Source organism: Lactuca virosa, chromosome 7 (genome assembly GCF_052849685.1).
Source record: "Lactuca virosa cultivar CGN04683 chromosome 7, Lactuca_virosa_CGN04683_v6, whole genome shotgun sequence".
Classification (NCBI taxonomy): domain Eukaryota; kingdom Viridiplantae; phylum Streptophyta; class Magnoliopsida; order Asterales; family Asteraceae; genus Lactuca; species Lactuca virosa.
In genome coordinates this window covers 251,594,125-251,621,772 of record NC_136432.1, presented here as the reverse complement: position 1 = coordinate 251,621,772, position 27,648 = coordinate 251,594,125, and the positions used below count along the sequence as shown (strand labels likewise).

Sequence of the window (27,648 nt, the reverse complement as noted above, 5' to 3'; positions counted from 1 at the left end):
ACTTATAATATATTAACAAATCATAATTATCCTTTTTCTCACAAAAGTCTATCCAAATTGTTCTGATGCCATGCAACCCAAATGGACCATGTCGGGTCGGGTCAAGTATGTACCAATTATAGTTATGGACTTAGACACTAATCCAATAGTAGGCTTGACAATATGTGATAATGTGGACTCGCCGAGTCCACTGATGGAAAAGCTGAAAAAAAATCAATTTTCTGGCTGTCTGGGCACTGGACTCGCCGAGTCCATGAAGAAATTCATCATACTCGTCGAGTAGGTTCATACACTCGACGAGTAGAAGCCCCTGATAGCATATTTTCGACTTTTAAGGCTGGAATTGGACTAAGAACATTACCCTAAGTTGTTTTTGAACTTATAAACCTGTTTTTGATGTGGTAATGTTCATGCTAATCCAATTTCAAAGATAATTGTCATAATTTCAAGATTTGTATTAATTTTATGTTCATGCTAATTTCTTAAAGATTGATGATTTGAATTATCTTGTTCTTATGAGTTACCTTATATTAATAGAAAAGTTATGAGATAATGTGTTTTCAATCCATATTGATCTAAAAGTTATTCATAAAATGTGTTTTTGTAACTTGTCCTCAAGTTATATGAAAAGTCACATTTATGATTTTTTAAACACTCATAAGATTTCCATAAGTTATGAAAGTCAAGAGTCTCTTCATTAAAGTTTTTAAAACTTTAATTAAACTAATAAGTTATGAAAATCCAAGAGTTTTGAAAAGTTTCAATACTTGCCCTCAAGTTTTGGAATTTGTAAAGTTTTGCTTATGAATGCTTTAATTCCAAATCAAACCCTAGAATTTTAAAAGTTTAAAATTCAACTCTTATACTATTATTCTATTAAAAGTTTAATTATATAGATATGTATAAGAATAAGTCAGTCGTACCGTTAGTAGGCCTCATTCACAAAGTCGGTCTATAAGGGGGGTATAAGGTTACTGCCTATAAAATGACAGTTTAATGGGTGTCCACTCTCACCCTCCGCTTCCTTGACTGGTGGAGGGTCGTTAGCCGAACGGGTAGGATAAGGACTATAATTCTCCCTTCATTAAAAGTATAATGATAAATACTAAGTAACTAAACACTTATAAATTCTCAATCTTAGTTACTTAGGAAAATGTGAAAAGGTGCTAACCTATGAAATTGCACTTTGCACCTTTGTTAAGTCGTTAGTGGAGCATGTGTGGTTAACCGGCACACTAACATGAGACTGACAATGTGTGGCAAAGGGTAACTTAATTTTTATCATAGATTGGTGGAGCACGTGTGGTTAACCCGCACATCAATTAGGTGATAAAGTTAAGGGTACCAAATTAATTTGCATGGTTATTCACACCTTGTTTGTGATCCTCGGCATCCCAGTCACAAACTTGAGAGGGCACAATCGAGATTTAAACATGCCATTGAAAGTTCAATGAATCTCAAAAGATCTAGGAGTTTCAATCCAATTAAAACTTAATAATTTATTTTGTTTTTCATGGTGGAAATTGGTAAATCGTCATTTACCTACCTTCAAATATTTTATAACTTGGATTACAGCATCCCTCTTCCGGTTATAAATAGGTTGTTGGATCCTAGCCTTAATATTTCATATTGGGTGTTATATTAAGGACATTAAATCAACTAAACTTGAATTTATCCCATTATAGATGTCTAGTTAAGACAACTATGGTCTTCCCAAATCCTTAGGAACAAGCTTTCCTATTAAAGATGATATCCCACATGGCAATCAAGGTGAAAGATTAATCCCTTTGTTGTGCATTAATGGGACTGGAAATCATGCTTCGCCTCCTCCACCTCCTCCAATAATTCTCCCTATCCCACAAGTTCAAGACATGAAAGTTCTAAGTCACTCAATCCCTATTGGCAAGCCGAGAGATTCGGGTGTCGAAGTCTCGAGGTAGTTGGCTGTTGACTTGGTTCTTCAGTCACTCCCTGATGACAGATCACGACATGACCCTTAGTGATCTTATCTATTTGCTTGAGGCTGCTAAATCAGCAATGATTTGGAGCATTGGTAAAGCAAATTAGACTGGAAGATCTACTTCCCAAACCTATTTGGACATTGACAATGGTGACATTGGAAGTCCAGAAAAGCTTTCTCTTCCCAATGGAAAGGGATTGGCCATGGTCAAGTCATTTGACTGATGGTAAAGAGAAAGGCTAAGTCTGAGACAATCAAGTGTACCATTTCCAAAGAGTCCATATGTTTCTTTTGCCAAAAGAAGGGGCATTGGTTGCGAAGCTACCGAATTTACCTGAAAGTTCATAAGGATGATAAAAGTCAAAAAGGTTTGACTTTGCTTCAGGTTAAAGTCCATTATCTAACACTATGAAGTCTATTTTGGAGATTCTTAATACATGATGTAATGTAATTACATTTTGATGTTTTGGAAGAATCAAAGGAAGTTTAAAGAAAGAGTGTGCTGATTCTGATCGCGAAGATGGATTTCGATCGCATGGTTCGATGATCAGAATTTTGAGCTGCTGCTTAAGAGTTATTATATGTTGCTTAGGAATAGATAAAAGCATGTTTTTCATATGTATTTGCATTGTAAGGATAAGATTTTTCCGCAAAGTTTAAAAATAAAAGAAAAAATTTGATTTATTTATTTTAAGTATCCTTACAATGGCATTTGTGAAAAAATTGTTGTTTATATGTTTCCATTGATAACCAATATTGGAAAATGGATTTGATTCTTTCATTTGTGGTGGTGTCATAATTCACCAAATAAGGAAAGATTCTCATCACCCAAGTTTCAGTTGGATAGAAACTTGGAATCATGCAAGTTGTATTGTATGATGAATGAGAATTTTCATTTTTGGGAAATTAAGACTAATTCCTTGTTCACATGTATGTGTGAGTCAAGTGAAGGACTGAAGGATTGGGTACACTAGGTTGTGCGCTGGTCAGGTCCACCACAAAGGTCGATAAGATTATTCGTCATGATTTACTAAAGTTTAGTAAATATGGTTATACTTACAAGTTTAAGTGTAATTCTGAAACATTGGAAAAGTTTCAATGTATGGCAGGACAGATAAGAAGAATCAAATTAGGCAGAAAGATAAAAGTTTCTCCAATCTGAAGAGATGGGAGAGTACTTGAGTATCTTGTTTTAGGATTATCTTAGTGATTATAAAACCATATCACAATTGATCCTCTAAAGACACCTTAGTGCATTTGTTTGGCTAGGGAGAGTAATCATGAATTTTTGAAATGGTTAAATCAAAAGATAAATCATACTTCGTTCGAAAAATCAAGTCTTAGAGTCATACTTTAAGATTGTAACTTGAGTGACATAAACTTTAGAAAGTTTATAACACTTGTCAAATGTAGAGTAAGATGTTTCCTATTCTTGTACATTTGAAGTTGGTTAGTTGTGGTGTTTTGGATAAAACAGAGACCAACTAAGACCAATTGTATGAAGTGTTTAACTTGATAAGAACCCGCACTAACTCTTAAATATTTGTTTTGTCAAGGAATGGTTATTGACAAGAGAATATTATATGTCAAGAGGTCAGTGGGAGTCTTAAAAGATCTTGAGAAAGTTTCAAGAACTAATCAAGAGTATTGTTAATCACTAGCCCATGACTTGAGGTTGGTAACCTATCGTGTTGACATATTCTTATTTCTGTGCCTATTCCAGTTAAAGTTGACTATGCTTGTGAGTTCTATGAGTTCTCAATTGTTTGCATAACAATGCGGAAGCAATGGTAGGCCCTTGAGCTGCCAAGTGACAAGAAATTAAGATTGAACAAGTTCAGTCCATATGAGTTTGGGTTTGTCACTAACCATGTCTTGTGATTATGTGTTTAACAAAATCACATGGATAGGAACACATACACCATAAAAATCTAAGTGTCATAAGGTTTCTCTCCGATTCATGAAAATGATGGTGAGGAAATGCTTTCACTAAGTAGATTTTAAGTAGATAGCAATTGTGATATTTGCATTCTCAAAGTCATTAGTGGAGCGCGTGTGGTTAACCGGCACACTAACATGGACTTGTGAGAATGGAAAAAGGTCTAAACATTATGATTACGACATTCCTCTTCATAATTGTTTAGACACACATGTGAGCTATCTAAGGAAAGGTGTATGATTTTGATAAAATCTTATCAAAGCATCTCGTATCAAGAATCTGAACTTTGGTAAAGAAAGTCAATAAAGTATTGATTTCTAGAAGTCCAGTTGATTCCTAAGTACATGTCAAAGCTAGTGGGAGCATAAGTGTTGTGCTAGTAAGATAATAATCATTGTGCTAGTGGGAGCATGATTATTATGGTTAGTGTTGCAAGTTAGCAATGTTAATTATAGAAAACAAAAGGTTCGATTCGCTTTGAAAAGTTGTTTTGCTATAATTAAGGGAGAGGATTTATACTTCATTCCAATTCTAAAAGCTTAGATTGAGATTTTAATCAAATTTAGTCAAGGTTATATATGAATGTTATGTTGGAATGGTTCAACATAAGGAAATTCTATATATGTTGCATTCTCAAAATTCGATTATGATTACGACATCCCTCTTCATAGTTCGAATTTTGAGAACATGGAAAATAAAAATTTTATAGCATGAATCGGGTCTCATATGCTTCGGGTATAGGATCGATTACATGTGTTATAATATTTATCTATTCTAAATTTTCCAAATGCCTAGGGCGTTAAGAGGGAAAAAGGAATAGAACTGGATTTAACTAAAATGATTAAGCAATTGTCGAGGACAATCTGAGGTATGCCAAAGATTGGTTGCTCATGGACAATTTGAAGTATAGAGATAGGACCATATTGACATATTCTGAAAGGAGGCAACTCTTGTTCAGAAGTGATAGTCAAAATGGGAATATGGAATTGTCTCCATAGGTGGAAGTTATTCTTTGAATTTGTGTAAGATTAGAGAACTTAATGCAAGAAGGGTATTCAAAGGAATGTACTTTGAATGTGAGACTTCGTTTCCATGGAATTGATCTCCATTGGAATATTTTGTAATGTGTGTTGCCAAGTCTTTGTGACTTGGGCATAGTCATTACAAGGGGATCATTGCATAAAAGTTTAGAATCTAACAGATTATAGTAAATGGAAAGAATTTGGTATTCTTACATTTACAATAAGGATTGGGATTGTGAAATGAGCATCATTGAAATATTGTCAATTGATCTGTTTCACAAAGTAAGGATCATAAGACAAACATAGTGTGCATACTTGGAGTATGGCATAGCTGTTTTTTAATCAAACATAGTGTGTATGCTTGGAGCATGGCATGACTATTGTTTTTATTCAAGTATTAAATTGATAAATCGAAACATTATACAATGAATAATGATTAATCAATATGGTGCTTAGATAAAAGGTGTTTTTTTATTTACACTCAAAGTGTTGGGGCCATATAGGATTAGTATTATTCTTGTGTTTCACTTTGCATGTTTTGACTTCCAGAATAACTAGGTCATTCTTACCGAATGACTAAGTTATTCAAACCATCCACAATCGATAATACGTTGGAAGTAGGTATTAAGGCAAGACTGTCATGAATTGGGTTTGTAGATGTCTAAAGTGTTTAGACATAGCAAAAGGTTGCTGCAACATTCATGAGTGCTCCTGGAATGAGATTCGAGTATTGGATTAAACCCACGCTCATTTGAATCACTTCATAGATTTTATCACGAGTGAATCATGAGACGATAATATCTTATATTCTTCAAACCTAGAGATATGAGTTGTTGACTATGAGTTGGTTATACATTGATTGTACGAAAACGCATTGGTAACTCGATGTTATAAAACGTGCCTTTGTGTATGATTCAACAAGTAGTAGAACAAGCATATGAGTCGAAGTTTATCCATTCTTTTTACCCTTAAAGGGATAAAAGCGATATATGTGGGCCCCTCGATGATTTAGTGATGACACCCCGAAGTGCTTGGCCAAGCCAGGACTGATTTGATTTGTTCAATTAGTCGGTCGTCATAAATCAGAAATCGGGAAACAACAAATGGACAGAGAGAATGATTATAATCCATGTCTCAGTCCATATGATATCTAGAATGGAGGAATATATGATCCCTTATCTAATGGACGCGTCATTGATTTGTTCAGAGTTCGACAGCGGCTTTTAAGAGCTACGATTGCTAGTCGGGTTATGAAGTCATACTTGCAATAATAGTTATTAGACTTATCCAAGTGGGAGACTGTTGGATTAGTATCTAAGTCCATAACTATAATTGGTACATACTTGACCCGACCCGGCATGGTCCATTTGGGTTGCATGACATCAGAACAATTTGGATAGACTTTTGTGAGAAAAAGGATAATTATGATTTGTTAATATATTATAAGTTCTAATATATTAATATGAAATCATATTATTTAATTAGTATTGATCAATAATTAATTTGGAATTAATATTGTGATCAAAAGGAGACTAATTAAATATATGGGGATTGATTGTGTAAATCATTCATTCTTATATATGTGAGCTTATGATCCATAGTTCTTCATGTTGGGCTAAACCCATGGATACTCCATGGAGGTTTTAACCCATGGAGCATGAAGAATATGGAAAGACATGAGTTACATGGTGTAACCCTAATAGCCACCATATATAAGGACCCCATGGCTCAAGAAATTGGCACTAGTGTGTGTACACATGAGGGTTAGCCGATTTGAGTATAGGAACCTTTTCTCTCAAGTTATTCCAAGATGTTGGTGATGTTGTGTGAACCATTTGAGGTGTCACATTTGAGGCACTAGGCTCTTAAGCTCCATGGAAACAAGCTACAACAAAGAGGTATGTAATTCTACTAGAATTTATATTATATGTACTTCATATTATGCTAGTTAGAACAATACCTTGGAAAATTGATATTTGCATGTATAATAGAGAAAACATAGATCCAATGTATTTAGGGTTGCATGTACACCTTAGGAGTGTTAGAATGCTCAAACTCCAACAAGTTGGGCATCCATGACCCACATGCTCCAACTTAAAGAAGGGGGGGGGGGGGGATTGGGTTTACTATTAATACTTGTATATATTTTATCTTTGGGCTTATCTTTAAGGCTTAGTCTTGCTCTTGTGTAGTGGCCCATTAGGTTATTGTATTTATTGTTTCTTTGTGTTTCAATGTAAAAAAAAGGAAAAAGTGACGTTTCACTCTTAACGAAGCAACAGTGAAGCTCTTCCCTTCAGTTTTTGTTTTTGAGTTTCGGTCAAGAATAGACTTGAGAGAGATGGAAGGGTGGGGTGGAGTAGCAGATGTATAAGATTTATGTATGTTTTAATGGAATATAAATATAAAAATATAATTAAAAATTAAATTTGTAAAATATTATATGAGTAGGTAACAGGTTTGGTCCTTTTATATGTTGTTTTTTCTAGTTTAGTTTAAGTACAAAATGACTGTTTTTATAGAAAAAAAATTGCTGACCAATTAGATTTAACAATAAAAACAAGGGAAAATTACTAATCTAACCATAATTGTTAAAGACTTATCAAGAAATAGCCAAAAAATGAGTCTTAGCCAAAAATAGTCCATCAAATAGTAGTCAACATACAGTTGACTGCGGTCAACGTGCGTTGACTACTCTTTTTCTTGAAATCTACTATTTCATGGTAATGGACTACTGTTTTCACGGCCCGTTTACTTTTTTCGTGGCCCATTAGCCCAAAGTATATAATGGTTAATTGTTCATATTAGGTCATTTTTTACTATTGTTTTTTTGGTTTGCCTACTGTTTTCTCTCAATGGAGCACCCGAAGAACAACCAGGTTTGTCTACTTTTCATCAAAATTTTACCGGGTTCGTGATTAGGAGTAGGTTTTGCATATGAGGTTAAGTTTTTATTTGAAAAAATCGAAAAAAATAAAAATAAAACCGTAGGTTTCATACGAAACCTACGGTGTACAAGTGCCCAATGCACAGTTTGTGCAGAGTCGACTTGTACACCTACGGTTTCGTCGAACCGGAAGTATTTGTTTTTTTTCGTTTTTTTTTTAAATTTGATCCAACATGATCGGAATTTGATATATAGTATAATTTCATGATTTTTTTTTTAAACTCAAAAAAAAAATAGCGAAACCGTATGTTTTTTTTAAACCTACGGTATACAAGCATTTAATGCATAGTTTGTGTAGTAAAAAGTTGTACACCTTAGGTTTCCAAAAAACCTACAGTTTTATTTTTTTCCGTTTTTTTTTAAAAAAAAATTATAACCAATAAATAAACATTTGTATATTTTGATGATGCTGTGATTTTTTTTTTTGAAAAAAAAAACCGTAGGTATGTATATAAAACCAAAAAAGTAGTCAAGTGTACCAAAAAAGTAGTCAAATTTACCAAAAAAATCAGTCAACAAGTTCAAAAAAATAATCTACAATTTAGCAAAAAATTATTGTATTAATTCTTAAAAAACTAGTTTATATTTTACAAAAAAATATTTTTTAACAAAATAATTGTCAAAAAACAACTCTACATTTTATAAACAATATAATTGTTAAAATAATTCTACATCTTATAAGCACTCTTTTTAATACTCTATATCACAAAAAGAATACGATTTTTTTTTTATTTTTTATATTTTTTTAAAGTCTAATGTTTTGAATTCTAAAAAAAATTTAACAAAATAATTGTTAAAATAATTCTACATCTTATAAACACTATTTTTAATACTCTATATCACAAAAAAAAAAAAAAAAAAAAAAAACCGTAGCTTTTTTGACAAAACAGTAGATTAAACCCCAAGACAGTAGACTTTAAAAAAAACCGTATTTTTTTCCCAAAACCGTAAGCTACGGTTTGGGAAACCGTAGCTAAACCGAGAGGAAACCGTAAGTTTTAAAAAACCTACGGTTTTGTATCTTAGAAATGAAAAAAAAAATTTATACAAAACACGAAACAGTAGACGAATTGGTGAAACAGTAGACGAATATAGAAACATACGGTTTCGTGGGCTATATTTGGACATTTACTAATTTTTGGCTAAAAATTGCTAATGCTTCCTTAATTTGGCTAAATTAGTAATTAGCCCTAAAAACAAAATTATCAATTATAATTATCGAATACCCATGTAACGTTTAGCAAATCCATCTATTCAATTTTACGTAGATTTTTTATTTAATTAAAATTAAAATATCAAAAGAAAAAAAATCAGTGAATCCGAACTTAACGGATGACTCGAGCGTGGCCCCACTTATCCATCTCATCTCAACCACACCACCACTTTCTCTTCTCGATTTCTCGTCTATTGTTCAATAACTCTCGATAAATTACAATCCCGTGATAAAATTAAAAACTAGTACACAAAACGAAAGCGACACTTAAAATTAAAAAAATGATAAATAAATATGGCAGGTGCCTCCGTGGCGTAACTGAACTCGAATATTCAACCAAATTTCAATCACTCATTTCAAATCCGCCAAACAGTACACTCACGTCATCTACCACTTCGCAAATGATAAGCAGTATAGCTTATAGGATTCCACTTTAAACGCAATGATAGGCAGATGTACTTATAATTTTGATAAGACCAGTAGAAAATGGTAGACTCTTCTGCCAAAATACTCATCGAAGATCGCGAGACTAAGTCCCCCCCACCCCAACTTTCTCTTTTCCTTTTCTCTCTCTCTCTCTCTCTCTCTCTCTCTCTCTCTCTCTTTCTATCTTCTTCGCTTCCTTGGAAATTTATACATTGGACTTTTGCTGAAAACCCTAGAAATACAGCTGATTTTGTTGGGTTTAGGTGCTTTGATCTCGGTTTTTGGGACTTTGTTGATGATAATTTGTTTCAATGTCGTCACTGAGTAGAGAATTGGTGTTTCTTATACTTCAATTTCTCGAAGAGGAGAAGTTTAAGGAGGCTGTACACAGGTATCTCTCTCTTTCTAATATATATCTCGTCAGGTGATGTGTAAATTTCAAGGAAGAAATTGTTTAAATCGTTTTTGTGTTTTTATTATAGTTTGTTTGTGAGGTTCAATTTGTCTGGATGTACTTGTTTCGCTGTTGCGACCTCTGTTTCCATTTCGAGATATAATGAGTAACAAAAACGTAAATTCTCACCCGAACTTTTTGGATTCTATATTTGACGAATATCGAAGCTTGAACTATGATGCACGGATTAGTAATCGGAGTTTTTGACTGGTTTATTGTGTGCTTTTGTGGGGAAATGTTGGATGGGTTTATCAATTAGATTTTCGTGTTACCTATTTTGCGATGAAGCTAGATTCTAGCGTTAAATCAGTGTGATTAGATGTTTATTACAGTTACGTGTTTGTGTAGGCTTGAACAAGAATCTGGATTTTACTTTAATGTTAAGTATTTTGAGGAGAAAGTCCATGCTGGCGAATGGGATGAAGTTGAGAAATACCTGTCTGGATACACCAAGGTTGATGATAACCGATACTCAATGAAGATTTTCTTTGAAATCAGAAAACAGAAGTATCTTGAAGCTCTTGATAGGTAAGACTTGACTGAATCCTTCATGTTGAATATGGTGATTGATATGTTAATCTAAGTTGAGACTACCTATGGATGATTGTACCTGACTTTACTAGGCAAGACAAGCCAAAGGCAGTTGAGATATTGGTAAATGATCTGAAAGTCTTCTCAACATTCAATGAAGATTTATTTAAGGAAATTACACAGCTCTTGACACTTACAAATTTCAGGTAATGTGCTCCTTTTGCCTAAAGTTTCCAGTTTATTATGATTTATTGTTCATTTACTAATTAAACTTTTCGATTACAGGGAAAATGAGCAGCTATCCAAGTATGGTGATACTAAAACAGCTCGTAGCATCATGTTAGTAGAGCTTAAAAAGCTAATAGAAGCAAATCCCCTTTTCCGAGAAAAGCTTGTTTTTCCTACCTTGAAGTCATCAAGATTGAGGACTCTGATTAACCAAAGGTAAGACTTCAGTTATCTGTTAGTTGTTTAAATTGGAATTATAATAATGATTTTGTGCTCTATGATCTATCCAGTTTAAATTGGCAACACCAGTTGTGTAAGAATCCAAGGCCAAATCCAGATATCAAGACTTTATTCATAGACCACTCATGCACACCTGCAAATGGAAGTATCGTACCTACACCTGTCAATCTTTCACCTGCTGCAGTCACGAAACCCAGTGTTTATACATCGCTTGGAGCACATGGTGTATGATGCCTTTTTTATATTAATGACCTTCTTGCCCCTAGGTTATGTACTCTTCTAAGTTCTAATAGATTGTTTTCATGAAATTACATTTCAGCCCTTTCCCCCTACTGCAGCCAATGCAAATGCTAATGCTTTAGCAGGTTGGATGGCAAATGCTGCTGCTTCTTCTTCTGTCCAGGCAGGTGTTGTTTCTGCATCATCTTTAGCTGCTCCACCAAATCAAGGTTAGGGTTGCACATTGAGTTCTTTGCATACAAGTTGGTTGTGTATTAGTCTTACTCTAACACTATCCGTAACTGGTGGTTATAACGAGTAAGTCTATGCGTGATTTGACTAGTAAACAAAAACTATGTAGTCAAAGTTTATTTGTTCCTCTTTTGCCTTAATGGGAAAAGCAATAGAAACTTAGTATTTTTCATATGTGATCCAACAGTATCCTTTTTGAAACGTGCTGCAACACCCCTTACAACACTTGGTATGGCGGAGTATCAGAGTCCTGATCATGAACAATTAATGAAACGTTTGCGTCCTACACAGCCAGTTGAAGAGGTAACACTAACATTAAAGAACATCTGCATATTCCATGTCTTATTGCATGAATTCCCATGAAGTTTATCATTTATGCCACACATATCTTCAGGTTACATATCAATCTACACGACAACAAGTGTCATGGTCCATGGAGGACTTGCCAAGAACTGTAGCCTTTAGTATGCATCAAGGATCAACTGTAACAACTATGGATTTTCATCCTTCTCATCAAACATTGCTTCTTGGTATGAATATGATGGTTAATTGTATTTGTATCCCCTCTTGAAATGTAGAATGTGTGTGTGTGTGTTTTTTTTCTTACTTTTTAATTTCAATCTTCTAGTTGGATCTGTGAATGGTGACATCACGATTTGGGAAGTTGGTTCGCGTGAGAAACTGACATCAAAATCGTTCAAGATATGGGACATGTCAACTTGCTCTTTGTCCTTTCAGGTTTGACTATATTTTGGAGGCCATTGACCTCTCATGTCTTGTTATTGAATGTAAATACTCACAGTCCGTTGTTTTGTAGGCCTCATTTACCAAAGATGCACCCATGTCTGTGAACCGTGTTAAATGGAGTCCAGATGGAAATATTATTGGTAGGTATGTTTTTATTTTCTTAAAATTGTAGGTCTGAAGTTAATAATGGTGATGCCACATTGTCACAGGTGTGGCTTTCAGTAAACATTTAATCCATTTATATGCTTATGGTGCACCAAACGATTTACGCCAGCAGTTAGAGGTGAGTTAACTTGAGATAATGCTGACATTTTGCCAGCTCAGCAAAGGAAAGTGATCATACTTTTGAAACTGCTATTTTATTTTATTTTTTCATGCAGATTGATGCTCATGTTGGAGGAGTGAATGACTTGGCCTTTGCTCATCCAAACAAACAGCTGTGTGTTGTTACTTGCGGGGATGATAAGTTAATAAAGGTGTAAATGCTAAATAGTTTCTAGAACCTTGTATGATTTAATAAAAAACAAGAAAATATCTGTCTCTCTTTTTATTCTGGAAGGAAACTAACAGGGAAATGGATCAGGTGTGGGATTTAACTGGACGAAAACTATTCAATTTTGAAGGACATGAAGCACCGGTTTACTCTATATGCCCTCATCAGAAAGAAAATATTCATGTATGTCACTATATACATACATACACAGTTTATATCTACAAATGATGATTCAGCTGTAATTTTTATTTTTCAGTTCATATTTTCAACTGCAATTGATGGTAAGATTAAGGCATGGCTGTATGACAACATGGGATCTAGAGTTGACTATTCTGCCCCTGGTCATGGCTGCACCACTATGCTATACAGTGCTGATGGCAGTCGGTAATATAATTTCTTGAATACATTTATTTATTGATCGAAAATGTTAATTGCAAATTGCGATACTATCAACTGTTTCAGGTTGTTTTCTTGTGGAACAAGTAAAGAAGGGGAGTCTTCTCTTGTTGAATGGAATGAAAGTGAAGGAGCACTTAAGAAGACTTATACTGGTTTTAGAAAGAAATCAAGTGGTGGTGTTGCACATTTTGACACAACTCAGAACCACTTTTTGGCTGTTGGAGAAGAAAACCAAATAAAGTTTTGGGACATGGATAGTATCAATATTCTTGCTACCACAGATGCTGATGGTGGACTCCCGGTTAGTAAATTTCTTTTTCTTTTTCCACAATTATTTTATTATATCAATACATATTTAAATGATTATTATTTCAGATTTTTCCACGGTTGAGGTTCAACAAGGAAGGTAATCTTCTTGCTGTTGCTACTGCTGACAATGGGATCAAGATTCTTGCAAATGTTTCTGGCTTGAGGTCTGTAAGAGCAACTGAAGCCCCCCCGCCTTTTGAAGTATCAAAGTCTTCAGTTGAACCAACTGCAATTAAGGTGTGTGTTGTGTTAACTGATTTAACATTTTTGTTAATGTGATATTTATCAAGTAGTTCATGTTCTAAGATGGATCAGATACCTACCTCTTCTGCTATTGCTACTGCTAGTGCTGTTAACTGTAAAGTGGAGAAAACCTCACCTGTCAGACCTTCCAACTTTCTCGTGAGTCAACTATACTTCACTTCATTCTCCTCCCAAAAAAAAAACATAAATACGTATTCAGGGGGTGTTTGGGATTTCTTTTCAAAGCCAAAAGTCTTTTTTATAAAAGTTCTTTTCTTAAAAGTTCTTTTAAGGAGTAAAAGTTAAAAGTTGGTTTTAAAAAGTGTTTGGATGAAATTTCTCGACTTTTGAATGCTTTTTACCTTTTAAATGGCCAAAAGTCACAAAAAGATACAATTTCATGACTTTTGAAAAAGCCCTCTTTTTCTTCTTGACAAAAAGTTATTTTGAAAAGTTCTGTTTTAATTCCCAAACATTTTTTAATCTTTTAACTTTGAAAAAGTTAAAAGTCTAAAAAGTTATTTTAAAAGCAATCCCAAACACCCTCTCAATACGCTTATAGCATACTTTTTTTTTATTACAGCATTGTAATTTGAAAATTCGTCCAAATTATAGCAATTTCTGTTATAGCATTGTAATTTGAAGTACAATGCTATAATTGGATAGAATTCTCATACTACAATGCTTTAATAAGAAAAAATAAAAGGTACAGTGTTGTAATAGAAAGAAATGAAAGTATAATGCTATAATACACAAATAAATTCCCTCGTTTATTATATCATAATCATATTACTTTCATTTGTTCCTATTACAACGTTGTACTTTTAAAATTTACCCAATTATAGCAATGTCATCCAAAATACATAGCAATTTTCAAAACTATATTTTGGTAAAATTTTCAAAGTATAACGTTCTAATAAGAAAAAAATTGGAAGTATAATTGGATATAATTTTCATACTAAAATGCCTTAACAAGAAAAAACTGAAAGTACAATATTGCTGCAGAAAAAATGAAAGTATGTAGCCTTTTTTTGCATTTAGCCCTAGAAATGCTGATTCTTGTGCATCTTGGTTGATCTTATGTTATGTTTAGAATGGTGATTCTGTGGGCCAAAGCTTAGAAAAGGCAAGGAATCTGGATGATGTGACTGATAAGATGAAATCATGGAAGTTGACAGAGATTGTAGATGCCGCCAACTGCCGCCTAGTCACCATGCCAGACAGCTCAGATGCCTCCAATAGGGTAGGTATAATAAGAAAAGAAAATTAAAGTTTTTCATGATAATTTTGTTGCATGCAAGATGACAAGATAACTATGTGCGTGCAGGTTGCTCGACTTCTTTATACAAATTCTGGAGTTGGGGTTGTAGCCCTTGGATCAAATGGCGTTCAAAGGCTGTGGAAGTGGGCTCGCAATGAACAAAATCCAACTGGAAAAGTATTGCCCTTAATTACACTATTCATAATTTTGTTATCTATAGGGTTAAATACAAGAAATAGCAATCTACTTCTTTTCATTGCACTTTGAAAATCTATCCAGTTATACTATAGCAATGTCATTCAGATACAAAACAATTTTCACTGCTATAATTAGGTACAACTTTTCAGAGTATAATGTCCTAATAAGAAAAAAATTGGTAAGTACAATTACAATGCTATCATTTGGTAGATGATTTCTTGAAAAATCTTGCCTTAATAAATAATGAGGGAAAAGTTGAAAGTACAAAGCTATAATAGAAAGAAATGAAAGTAGGATGATGTAATACACAAAAAAAATGGAAATACATTACTATTTCTTGCATATAGTCCATTTTCTTTATTATTTACATGTTTTATATTTGATAATTATTAATTTATGAAGTGGACAAAGAAATGGACTAAATGCAAGAAATAGCACACTTCTTATCATATGAATGTACTTTGAAAAAATTTATCTAATTATAGCTGTGGCATCCAAACACAAAGCAATTTTCACTGCTATGTAGGATGCTATAATACACATACACAAATATACAAAAGTACATTGCTATTTCTTGCATTGAGTGTATTTAATTATTATCATCCTTATTTTATATTTAATGATTATTAATTTGTTGTGATGTTTAAAGGCCACTGCCAATGTTATTCCACAACATTGGCAACCAAACAGTGGTCTTCTTATGACAAATGATGTGACAGGTGTGAACCTTGAAGAAGCAGTTCCATGCATAGCACTCTCAAAGAATGATTCTTATGTGATGTCTGCTTCAGGTGGGAAAATTTCATTGTTCAACATGATGACATTCAAGGTATACATGAACTCTATATGTAAAAACTAAATCTAATATCTTCAAAATTGTTGTACAATGAATTTAATTATGCACATCCTAATTTATTTTTTTATATTTTTAGGTTATGACAACATTTATGCCACCTCCACCTGCTTCAACCTTCCTAGCATTTCATCCTCAAGATAACAATATTATTGCTATTGGTATGGAGGATTCAACAATTCACATATACAATGTTCGGGTGGATGAGGTGATTATTTATTGTAATTATAATTATAATTATTCCCTTTGTTTTTGGGTCATTAAAGTAATGTAGTAATTGGTATGTGGCTTCTTAGGTGAAATCGAAGCTAAGAGGTCATCAAAAGAGGATAACTGGTCTTGCTTTTTCTACCCATTTGAAAATATTGGTTTCATCGGCTGCTGATGCTCATGTGAGTTTCTTCCCTTTAAGTACTTGAGACCGATTGTTGTTTGTATTTGTAAGGCTAAATGCAATTTGTGTGAGTTGGTATATTATGAGATTTTAGTATTATATATACTATGTAGATTTGTTTTTGGAGCATTGATTCATGGGAAAAGAGGAAAATGGTACAAATACAACTACCTCCTGGTAAGTCAGCTACAGGTGACACTCGAGTCCAGTTCCACTCGGATCAGACACAATTGCTGGTATCCCACGAAACACAGTTGGCACTATACAATGCTTACAAGATGGAACACATACGTCAGGTACAAATTTCAAATTAGCTACCTTGAAACCCTATGTTTCTATTCTAAGGTTCATAATATAACTATTATGTCTTGTGAATATATGTGTTGCAGTGGGTCCCTCAAGACAACCTTTCGGCACCTATATCTTATGCTTCATACTCGTGCAACAGTCGCCTAGTCTATGCTTCCTTTTGCAATGGCAATATCGGTGTATTTGATGCCGACAACTTAAAACTAAGATGTCGCATTGCCCCTTCTGTATATATACCAGTACCACTACCACCATCACTATCAAACGGGTAAGAACATACGATCTTAACCACAGTTAGTTAGTTAGTTAGTTCCTGGGTGGTGGTATCTTTGCTTTGCAGAAACCAACCAGGGCTCAAGTCTCCTCATCAGCTGCAGCTGCAGTATGCGAGTTTCAGTTCTAATATGTGGGCCAGCCACTAACCATTTTGTCTGTTTTATGTTTTTTTGCAGAAATCAAGGACCGTACCCGGTTGTGGTGGCAGCGCATCCGCAGGAGCAAAATCAGTTTGCGGTGGGAATGTCAGATGGAGCTGTTAAGGTAATAGAACCTTTGGAATCGGAAGGAAAATGGGGTGTAAGTCAACCTGACGAGTAGAATACTACGGTTATATAGATTTTTATTATTATTATTATTATTTAAGGTAGGGATGTGGCGTGTTTATAATAATCTTCAATCTCCCTAGTGGTTGATTAATTTTATGAATTTATTCATTAATCAAAAGCATAATGCCCCTATTTTACTCGCTAATTCTCTTACAGTATGTGTTTCCACAATGTGTGTGAATTGTGATGCTCGAAACCTTCCCAATCAAGAATGATATATTGGACTCCAGTTGTTTATGAAACGATTGTTGACATTTATTAGTTTTCAAAAACATGTATAAAACAATTTCTAAAATTTTATACAGGATTGAAATCATTTGAATCTAGTAAAAAATAGAGATTATATGCACAATTTATGATGTTTTTACAATTTTTTATAAATTAAAAAATAATGAATGATATGACAAATATTATTGTAAACAAACTTTTTATTAAACAAATTGTTTAATATTTTACTATATCTTACAAACGAAAATTAAATACATAATACCAAAATTAAGTACAAAATCCAAATTATTTCCAACAAAGTCTTCATAATATTACAAATAAGATAGAAGACCATAGAAATATTATGAAGCCACGAAATCCAAAAAAGAAAACTCATCAATAAACCAGTCATCAATAACTGATCAAGAAATATTTAAGACTATGATTTTAGATTTAGATGATAATTCAGAAAAAACTATTGTTAAAGATGAATTTAAAAAAGACAGTCATTTGTCAGTTTATTTGTCATGCCCAAATAATAATGTCTTTAACGAAGAAAGTCGAAGCAATAGTTCAGAAAATCAGTTTGATCCAAATGAAGACAACAATCAATCAAATGATGCATTCTTTTTTGATTTAGTTGCTAGACACGATCTCAACACTTGAAGACTTTTCCACATGTGACAAAAGAATTACTATAGAAGATTCTTCAAAAGATAAGAACGACAACTTTTAGTCATCAATAATAGACAAGACCATCACTACTATTATTATAAGATTCCATTTTAAATTATAGATGACAACTTTTATTATGAGTGTTACAAGCATTAATAGCAAAGACCTCCACTACCACAATTTTCTACCTGTCAAATTTATGAAGCAACTATCCAAAGACATCATAATGCATAAAAACGACACTTGTGTTATGAGTGTTACAAGCATTAATAGCAAAGACCTCCACCACCACTAATTTCTACATACAATTATGGAAATCATTTTGTAACGCCCTGTTTCTAATCGTTTTCCCATTTCGGGGTGGTGATCAAGGATTGGGTATTAGAAGGCTTGGGACCCTTGAAGAATTGAGATTTGGACTCTTATGGGGGTGGATGATGTAAATTGGATGATCCGGGTATTCGGTTGTGCCTTGGAGCCAAAGGGTATTTTGGTAATATGTTAGCTCGGACTTTTATGGAAATTGGATGTTTGTTCAGGATATGGTAAGGTAGGTACGAGTTGATCAGAGCGTAGAGCTTCTCGTTACCTTTTCATGGATATATGGATCGTCGGAATCGGATTTATAACGAAGAAGTTATGGTCTTCGGAATATGTTAGGGTTTGAGGGGAAACCCTAGTACGTCGGGTGTACTTAAGGAGTACGTGGGGCGCACTGATGCGAAGGGAATTACGTTGGGCGTAATGTGGTGTACGCTTAGCGTATTGCGAGGGTCATATCGGGGGTGCGAGACCTCGTACGCGGGGCGTACGAGGGGTAAAGTGAAAAACCCTAATTTTTCGTGATGTACCCTATATAAGCTTTATGTTAGCCTCTTTTGTTCATTTCTAAGCCAACCTCCATATCCTAAAAACCCTAATTCGTCCCTTAGCCCATGTGTGGTGATCTTGAGCTCTTGTGAGGTTTTTGTGGATCTAGAAGAAGAAGAAGAAGAAGAAGAAGCTTGAAGACTTGTTATTTGGAGGAAAGCTTTGAGATCCAGCAGTAGCATCTCCTTTTGGTGGCTTGGGAGGTATAAAGTTCAAACCTTGCCATTTTATTTCATGGATCTACTTCTTAGCTCATTTTTTGGTCATTTTGGTCCTTTTGGTTGGTGATTGGGAGTTATGGTCGTTTTGGGAGTTTGTCTTTGAAGATCTGGATATTCTATGGGTTCCTTGGTCATAAAGGTGCAAACTTTATGGTGGTTTTGGTCCCATGTATGTATTAAGTCAATTATTAAGCTCATTTGAGCTCTAGAGTCCCACACTAGTCATACATGCACATAAAGTTGGCAACTTTATGTGATTAACTACCTTGGGGAAGTCAGATCTGAGTTTGGATCCAAGTCTTAATTGATTAAGTGCTAATTTGGAAAGTTGACCATGGCTGATGAGTACGTTGGGTGCACAAGTATGTACGCTGCGCATACAAGCCTTTCATGCAGTACGCTGAGCGTACAAGCTGAGTACGCCCCCGCGTACTCAGCAAACTTGGGCTTCTTAATTTTAGGCTTCGGTTTTGGGCTTGGTTGTTTTGGGCCATGTCGGGCCATCTGGATTTTATGGTTAGGTTGTTGTGACTTGTTGGACTTCCTTGGGTGAAGGCCCACGAAAGAAATTGGGTCCAATTTGGAAAATTGGGCTATATTTGGGCCTTAGATGCTTATTTTGGATTTTGGGCCTTTGGTCATCTAGTTTGGGCCTTGGCCCAAGCTTGAGGAAGGGTAAAAAGGTCTTTTACCCTAATTTGGACTCATAGTGTGAGTCAGGGGCTAGATGTTAATGGGTTGTCATTTTTGGTATTTGATAGCGTGCGGATTTTAGCGGATCTGCAGTCAGAGATTATTCGTGGGATCAGTTGTTGATGGGGTGTTTTCTTGATATTGACAGTTCGGGGATCTGTTAGCCAGTAGCCATGGATCATCTGTGTGATTCGGTAGTGCGAGGTGAGCTTTCCTCACTGTACTTTTGGGTCGAAGGCACCAAGGCCGACCCTTTGGATTGTTATCCTGGTTTATCGTATGATTGAGTATTGTAGTGATCTGTTAGATCTGTATCATGGTAGATAGGATGATGCTATGCTTAGTGATCTTTCTGTTATCTGTTCTGGCTATATGTTTACCGGTTGCATGTGTTGATGTAGTGTGGTTGGGTTGAGACTGTATTGTTTTGTGCGGCCAGTCAACAAACCCGGTATATTTATATCGGTATGTTATATGTATGCTTATCTGTTATGTATATGTCGACATGGTTTATGTGTGGTTGGGTTGAGGCAGTCCTGCTTTGTGCTGAAGGACAACAAACCCAGGGCGGCCCGGATAGACTGAAGGCCAGTAGGGCGTACCAGTCAGGCCGAAGGCCCGGAGAACGGTCCAGATAGGCTGAAGGCCCGGTGTGGTGTACCAGTCATGCTGAAGGTTCTGTGAGCGGTCCAGATAGACTGTAGGCCGGTGGGACGTTCCAGTCAGACTGAAGGCTCTGCCAGATAGACTGTAGGCCGGTGGGGCATTCCAGTTATGCTGAAGGCCCTGTATGCATGTTGTCTGTTGTATATGTTATTTGTTGTGTGTTGGTATATATGTAACACTGCAGATTCGGGCTATAGTCAATCTAGAGATAATAAACGTTAAAAATGACTTTTTGATAGAAGATTATTTAGGATAAATAATCTTAACCAAAGTTATATTATATGTCACAAGGATTCCGTACATATAAAGAACGTTGAAATCCGACTTATAACGAATAAGTTATGACCCTTTGAAGTTTCACGATTAAACCAACACGAATCTGCGTAACGTAAAAAGTGAATTTTTGATAAATTACTTTTTAGCCTTAGAGATCTAAATGAAAGTCGTAGTAGACGTTAAACCTAGAGCGTGCATATAAAGAATGTCCAAATATGACTTCATAAGAGGAAGTTATGAATTTTTCAAAGTTTCAGCGTAACAGTATACAGCTCGGAAATCGAATTTTAGATCGGTCAATTTTTAGCCAAAATGATCTAAATGAGAATTGAATATCTCATTAATAGGGTTTCAACAATAAAAAGACAGCCGAAAACAGAGTCTGTATGTAAAAATTATGTAATATTCTCATACTGTTAAATTTAAAATCAGCAGAGAATTAGCCAATGGGGTCAAAAGAAAAGTTGTAGATCTTGTCAATACCTACGCGTGGATATAAAGAACGTCAAAAACGGAGCTCGTATGAGAAATTTATGAATTTTTTGAGATTGGTTGTTTTACATGCGTCCTGAGCCACGTGTCAGCACCAGGCGAAGCCTTGGCGCCTACGCAAGCTCACGACGTGAGAGGCATGTCTCACGACGTGAGAAGCCCCTGGACAGCCTATAAATATAGTCGAAAATCACTCCATTCTTCACACCTTTCAACTCCATTCTCTCCCAAACCCCCCAAGGTCCCTATGCCTTTTCTCTAGCACCTCCTAGGTGTTAGTAGCGAAACCCGGAGCGCCGGAAAGCCCTGAGGAGAAGAGCTTTCGGCTCAGAAGTTATGCACACACAGAGCATGGTTCCTCGCTAAACCCCCTTGTAAGTGAGTTATGCTTACCCTACTTTAAGTATAACTTATGTTTAAGTTCATTATCGTTATTATGAACCTATAAACAAGATTTATCAGTGATTCCAAGTCGTTATACTGATTGATCTACTTACGAAGATGATGTCTAGGGTGTGATTTAGTGAGGTGTTTAAAGTGGGATTTCCAAACAGTATACTTCGTATACCAAACAGACCCTACCTCAGATATGATCCTACTTGGTTGTTCCTTACTTGATAGATCATGAAAGTAGACTTTGAGTTAATGATGAATCTAGACTAATAATTAGTCGCAATAAATATTAGACTAAGAATTAATAATAATGATACTAGGTCTCGTCAAAGGAAAATACAATTGTTAGAAGCGAAGCGCTTCCCGAATTTCGAGTCGTCACTTTAACAAGTGAGTGCATAGTTACTTTCATCTTACACATAAATATGAAGTATCTGGATAATTACATGCTTATGTGCTTATTATCTATGTCAAGAATATTATGTGTTAGATAAGATATTATAAGATGATGTTTAATTGATTTAATCATATAAGTATTATATACTTATAAATATGTATTGGGTAGTGACGGGTGATGAGAGATAGGTGATGATAGAAAGGGATAAATAGGTGATGCGAGATGAGAGATGATTAGGAGATGCCATAACCTTGACCTGTGATGTTGCGATGTAGTCATCTACCAGAGTATAGATGACGACCACTGACTAATCTAAACAAGTCATGTGGAAATACTGGCAGGCTCATAACCTGTAGGTGATGAATTACGAGTTCAGGAAATGTAGTAACTACGTATTCATGCAATGATACTCTAATCCTTACTGGACATGTATTGGGGGAGTAATCCTCGAATCAGTACTGTCTATGCGATGCAGGCAATGATCCTTAGGAAAAGTCATTAGGAACAAACATATAAAGAAATGTGATGTAAGGCGATGAGAGGTAAATATGATGTAGGAGATGACCCTTAGGATAAATCTTTAAGGAAGAATAAATAAAAAATGGGGATGAGTAATCGGGTTAATTGTTTGACATGAAATATGTGAAGAAACAAATTTACTATATTATTGTGGGTTGAAAACCCTATGCTGTAACACCCCATTTATTAAATAAACAAATAAATAAATTGATGAGTGTATAGTAGCCCTAAAATCAATAATTATATAGCAAGGCTTTGGTCTCGAGAGTTAATTGTTACAATTTTAGAAGTTGGGGGATTAAAAATGCTGGTTCTAGATTTAATTTAAAAAGGATTTCGTGCGTTTAGTAATTAATGGATTTAAATTGAAAAGATTTGAAGGCTTAGGGGGGCTGATTGGTAATTTAGGGACCTACTATGAAAGGAATTTATGGGATCAGGGTTTAAAGGGTAAGTTTGGACTTGAATTGAAAACAATCTCGTGAGGAGGGGCTGAAGTTGTCGAAAGGATCAAAATTTCAAATGTCACGGGATTAATCTCGTATTTCTTTTTCCCTCTCATTTGGAAGATGGTAACCCTAACCCTACTTCCCTTCACTTCAGTAGCCGCCACCACCAAGAGTTTCCTCAGCCGCCGCCTTCGTCACCATGCCGTCCGCCGCCTGCTGCCTCACCGTTGAAGCGCCGACGAGCACCACCTCTTTGTTGCTGTCGGAGATGCGCTGTACAGCCAAGGAACCGCCAAAGACGTCGAGAATCGCCGGAAGGTCGCTGATGACGGAGGGGGAGCTGCGTCGTCGTCGTGGGAGGGTCGTGAACCGCCGGATCGGCAAAGTAAGTCAACCGCAACCCCCTGTTCATCACCTTCTCGTAGAATCGATGCCGGAATCGCCATTTCCGCCGTCAGTGGCCCTTGGGCCGTCATTTTATTCGTTTCCGGTGACGCCTGCCACCTAGGAGGTGGTTGTTTGGATGTGTGTTTGAATATACATGTTGGTTGATGTGCTCGTGGGGCTGTTTGTACAGTTTTTGGCTTGAAACCCACCGCCACCACCTCAAAGTGGTGGCTGCCACCGTGTTCTGCCATCCATTTCCACCACCTGCCACCGTAAGTGGTGGCTGTGTGTATATATATTTTATGTGTGAAGTTATTTATGCAATCTTTGGGCAGGAACCACCACCACCATTGGAAATGGTGGCTACCGCCTCCTTCAGCTGCCCTCAGCCGCTGCTGTTGCCGCCATCTCGGGACGCTGTCATCACCATGCGCAACCAGGTGGGTGGTTGCGTCATATTCCGGACAAAGAAGTGTTGTGTGTACCGTTTCTTAGCCGGACTTCGCGAGAAGAAGCCATCACCACCACCGTGAGGTGGTGGCTGCCACCATCTACCACCATCGGCCACCACTAGGGTGAGTGTGTGTGTGTGTGTTTAGCTTAGTGTGTGTGTTATTGAGATTGAGCATTGTAATTGTAATTAACAAATGAATAATGAAAAGAAGCACAAAACCACCACCGTAAGGTGGTGGCCGCCGCCGTGAGTCGCCGTTGACCACCACTACCCGAGGTGGTAGTGGGTGGTGCCCCACTAGCAAAACCCTAATGGACCTAGTAAAACCCTAATAGGCTTAAGCATTAATTTTGGGCCTATTGGGCCATGTTTGGGTGAAAACCCTAATTGTGAGCATTTGGGCCTTGGACTTATTGAGACCCACCTTTGGGCCATTGGGATTGGATTGTGTATTTAGCCCAAATTATTCTATATCATTTATCTAGTAGAGTAAAGGAATTAATGGAGTAAGTCCTTAATGGGTTAAGTGAGAAACACTTAACCCTAATCGTCATTTTATGTGAAACCCTAGTTTCACTTGGGCCTTTCTATTGGGTTTTGGTAATTGGGCCAATAATGGGCCATCCAAGAATGATTATATGGACTAGAATATTTAGATGGGCTTTAGAGTAAGGCCCATATGAGGGTTTGGGCCCAATTTAGAAAATTGGGCCATAGTTTGGACCTTGATGATTATATGGTATTGGGCCTTTAGAATGCCAAGAGTTGGACCAAGAATAAATAATTGGGCCTTAAGGCAAGACCATGTAGAGGTTTGGGCCAATTTGGAAAATTGGGCCATAGTTGGGCCTTGGTCTATTATTAGACTTTTGGGCCTTAAGCTTGAGTCAAGCAAAGTTAGGGGGTAAAGTAGTCTTTTACCCCAAGCATGGACTTATGGATATGTGTTAGAACCCAATTATTAATTGGGTGTTATTTTGATGTTGACAGATTCGGGAATCTGTCATCCAGTAGCTAGGGTTTTGACAGCAGGACTTCAGCAGTGTGAGGTGAGTTTCCCTTCAGTAGGAACGGGTCTAAGGCACCAATGCCGGCCCGTTTAGTAGTGTAGGATACCGGGGTTAGCCCGATGCAGATTGTATGTTTCCGGACCTTGGTCCGATGTCGGGCGGGGCCCGATGCAGTGATTTAGCTTACATGTTATATGCTATGTGTTTCGGACTTCAGTCTGATGCCGGGGAAATCCTAAGAAGTAGTTATGTATGCTTGATGTCTTTGTGATTCATGCATGTTTGTGTTATATGTTATATGTTCCGGGCTTCGGTCCGATGTCGGGCAAGCCCGATGCAGTATATATGATTATGTTATATGTTTATGTTTTGTTATGTTCAGTATATTCCGGACTTCGGTCCGATGCAGTGGGCGGGGCCCAAGTTATTCCAGACTTCGGTCCGATGCTGGGAGGGGCCCGATGCAGTGGGCGGGGCCCAAGATATTTCAGACTTCGGTCCGATGCCGGGTGGGGCCCGATGCAGTGGGCGGAGCCCAAGTTAGACCGGACTTCGGTCCGATACCGGGCGGGGCCCAATGCAGTGGGCAAGGCCCAGTATATGTTATTGTATGGTATGTGGTAGTTTGGGAAGACTCACTAAGCTTCGTGCTTACAGTTTTTAGTTTTGGTTTCAGGTACTCAGTTTTCAAAAGAGGAGCTCGGGAAGATTGCAGTGCACACACCATTTGTTCAGTCTGGGATTGATTGAGACTCTGATATTTTCTCATTTGGTTTTGATACAGTATTTGATATGAGATTTTGAGATACATGACACTTGGTTTTCTTTTGATTATGGATGATTATAGTTTTTGATAATGTTTTTCAAACAAAATTTTTGGACTGTATTTTTGGGATGTTTTATATGCACTCACCAGGTTTCCCAACCTGACCCACTCAGTTTATTGTATCACAGATAGCGATATTAAAGATACATTCTGCTAAGGGATTCAAGGAGATATAGATCATTAGTGTAATTTAATGTAAGTCTGTTTATGTTTATGTTTCTGTATTGACGATGACATCCCAATGTTTTAATATAAATAAAATACATTTCTTCGGAAATGTTTGATAATATCATTATCATGTTTTCTGGGAACAAATTCCGCAATATTATTCTTCAAAAAGGATACTCTGATTTTAAAATAAGTATAAATAAATTTTTTTAAAATGACCGTGAATTTGGGGATGTCACATGGTACTTTGGGGGAAGTCACTAAGCTTTGTGCTTACAATTTTTGGTTTTTGGTTTCAGGTGTTTCAGAAATCGTGGCAAGGCAAAGGCGACCGTACACATCCTGATTTTATGTCATTGATCTTGGGAGACACTGATTTTTAAATAATGTTTTGAGAACAATAATGTTGTAAACATTTTTATTAGTAAAATGGTCGTTTTGAAAAGTTTAAAATTGTTAAATTTTTTCGGATGTTACACATTTAATATCTATCTTTATTTAATTAAATAATTATTTAATTTTACTAAATTTCTATTGGTGCATTCTAGCACACAATAAATGTAAGAAACACATGAATCTATATATATATATATATATATATATATATATATATATATATATATATATATATATATATATATATATATATATATATATATATATATATATATATATATATATATATATATATTGTAGCATCCCAAAATTCATGACAAAAAATTTCATTTTTAATATAACTAAAACACATACACATTGGAAAGCATTTTGAATAAAACATTTATCAGAGTTAATTCCCATAAATCACGTATTGTGGAAAACATAGGTGTATGCGTTGCGATCGTCCCGAGCTCCTTTATTTGAAACCTAGAGGTACCTGAAAACCAAAACTGAAAACCGTAAGCACGAAGCTTAGTGAGTTCCCCAAATACCACATCCATACACATCAACATACTGCCTAGCATATCTTGGTGCTGGCCTACCCTTCGGTCTCTATCAACCGAATACTGTCTAGCATATAAGCACATAAATCATATATTGTCATACATAACCATGAGCCATACATATCATTCATATATCATAATCAATAAAGATGCTATGTGTCGAACATAGTCTTGCCATTATGCCACGGGACGCCACGTGGTCTTTCTTGCCAAGCCGGGGGCCACCCCCTGGGTATTACACACAAGTGCCAAGAGCCACCTCCTGGTCTTCCATGCAAGCATCACAAAGACAACTAGCGTACATACTACTCTACTTAGCTAATTAGCATACAGTGTACCAGGAGCCACCTCCTGGTCTTTCATACACAATGCCTAGGGATAACCCTCGGGTCTTCCTACAATACATAAATCAAATGGGCCGGCATTAGTGCCTTCGACCCATACAAACAGTGAGGAGACTCACCTCACACTGCTGAAGTCTGCGGATAAAACTCTAGCTGCTGGCTGACTGATCCCCGAACTGGCAACATTAAAACAACACCCAATTAATAATTAGGTTCCAATGCATAACCATAACTCCATATTTGGGATAAAGAGACCATTTCACCCTAACCTAGCTTGGTCTAAGTCCAAAGCACAAACTCACACTCTGAAGGCCCAAAAGCCAAACAATCAACCAAGGCCCAATATATGGCCCAATTTTCCAAATTAGGCCCAAACCCCTTACATGGGCCTTACCCTAAAGCCCATCCACATATCCTA

General features: G+C 36.1%; 2 protein-coding genes across 8 annotated transcripts; both read left to right on the top strand.

Annotated features, from left to right (window-relative positions):
- Positions 1 to 9,601: 9,601 nt before the first annotated feature.
- Positions 9,602 to 17,387, top strand: LOC145127849 (topless-related protein 3-like). Of its 2 annotated transcripts, none has more exons than XM_079062978.1 (25): positions 9,602 to 9,898; positions 10,310 to 10,489; positions 10,585 to 10,698; positions 10,778 to 10,936; positions 11,011 to 11,185; positions 11,280 to 11,409; positions 11,619 to 11,734; positions 11,826 to 11,961; positions 12,060 to 12,169; positions 12,249 to 12,318; positions 12,388 to 12,461; positions 12,559 to 12,654; positions 12,762 to 12,854; positions 12,928 to 13,055; positions 13,134 to 13,371; positions 13,446 to 13,616; positions 13,695 to 13,781; positions 14,716 to 14,865; positions 14,950 to 15,060; positions 15,731 to 15,910; positions 16,014 to 16,142; positions 16,231 to 16,326; positions 16,442 to 16,624; positions 16,718 to 16,905; positions 17,090 to 17,387. In XM_079062978.1, the coding sequence occupies exons 1-25, from the start codon at positions 9,819 to 9,821 to the stop codon at positions 17,232 to 17,234; spliced, it is 3,339 nt and encodes a 1,112-aa protein (XP_078919104.1). In that variant the 5' UTR covers positions 9,602 to 9,818; the 3' UTR covers positions 17,235 to 17,387. The 2 variants fall into 2 exon arrangements, with proteins under 2 accessions (XP_078919104.1, XP_078919103.1); XM_079062977.1 differs by having other exon boundaries at positions 13,686 to 13,781.
- A 5,841-nt stretch (positions 17,388 to 23,228) lies between these two features.
- On the top strand, positions 23,229 to 26,398 carry LOC145125381 (uncharacterized). Of its 6 annotated transcripts, none has more exons than XM_079060842.1 (6): positions 23,229 to 23,485; positions 23,823 to 24,062; positions 24,932 to 24,990; positions 25,334 to 25,564; positions 25,628 to 25,972; positions 26,245 to 26,398. In XM_079060842.1, exons 1-2 carry the CDS (start codon positions 23,300 to 23,302, stop codon positions 24,018 to 24,020), a joined length of 384 nt encoding a protein of 127 aa, XP_078916968.1. In that variant the 5' UTR covers positions 23,229 to 23,299; the 3' UTR covers positions 24,021 to 24,062; positions 24,932 to 24,990; positions 25,334 to 25,564; positions 25,628 to 25,972; positions 26,245 to 26,398. The 6 variants fall into 6 exon arrangements, with proteins under 6 accessions (XP_078916968.1, XP_078916969.1, XP_078916971.1 ...); XM_079060843.1 differs by having other exon boundaries at positions 25,334 to 25,568; XM_079060845.1 differs by lacking the exon at positions 25,334 to 25,564.
- The last annotated feature ends 1,250 nt before the right edge of the window (positions 26,399 to 27,648 follow it).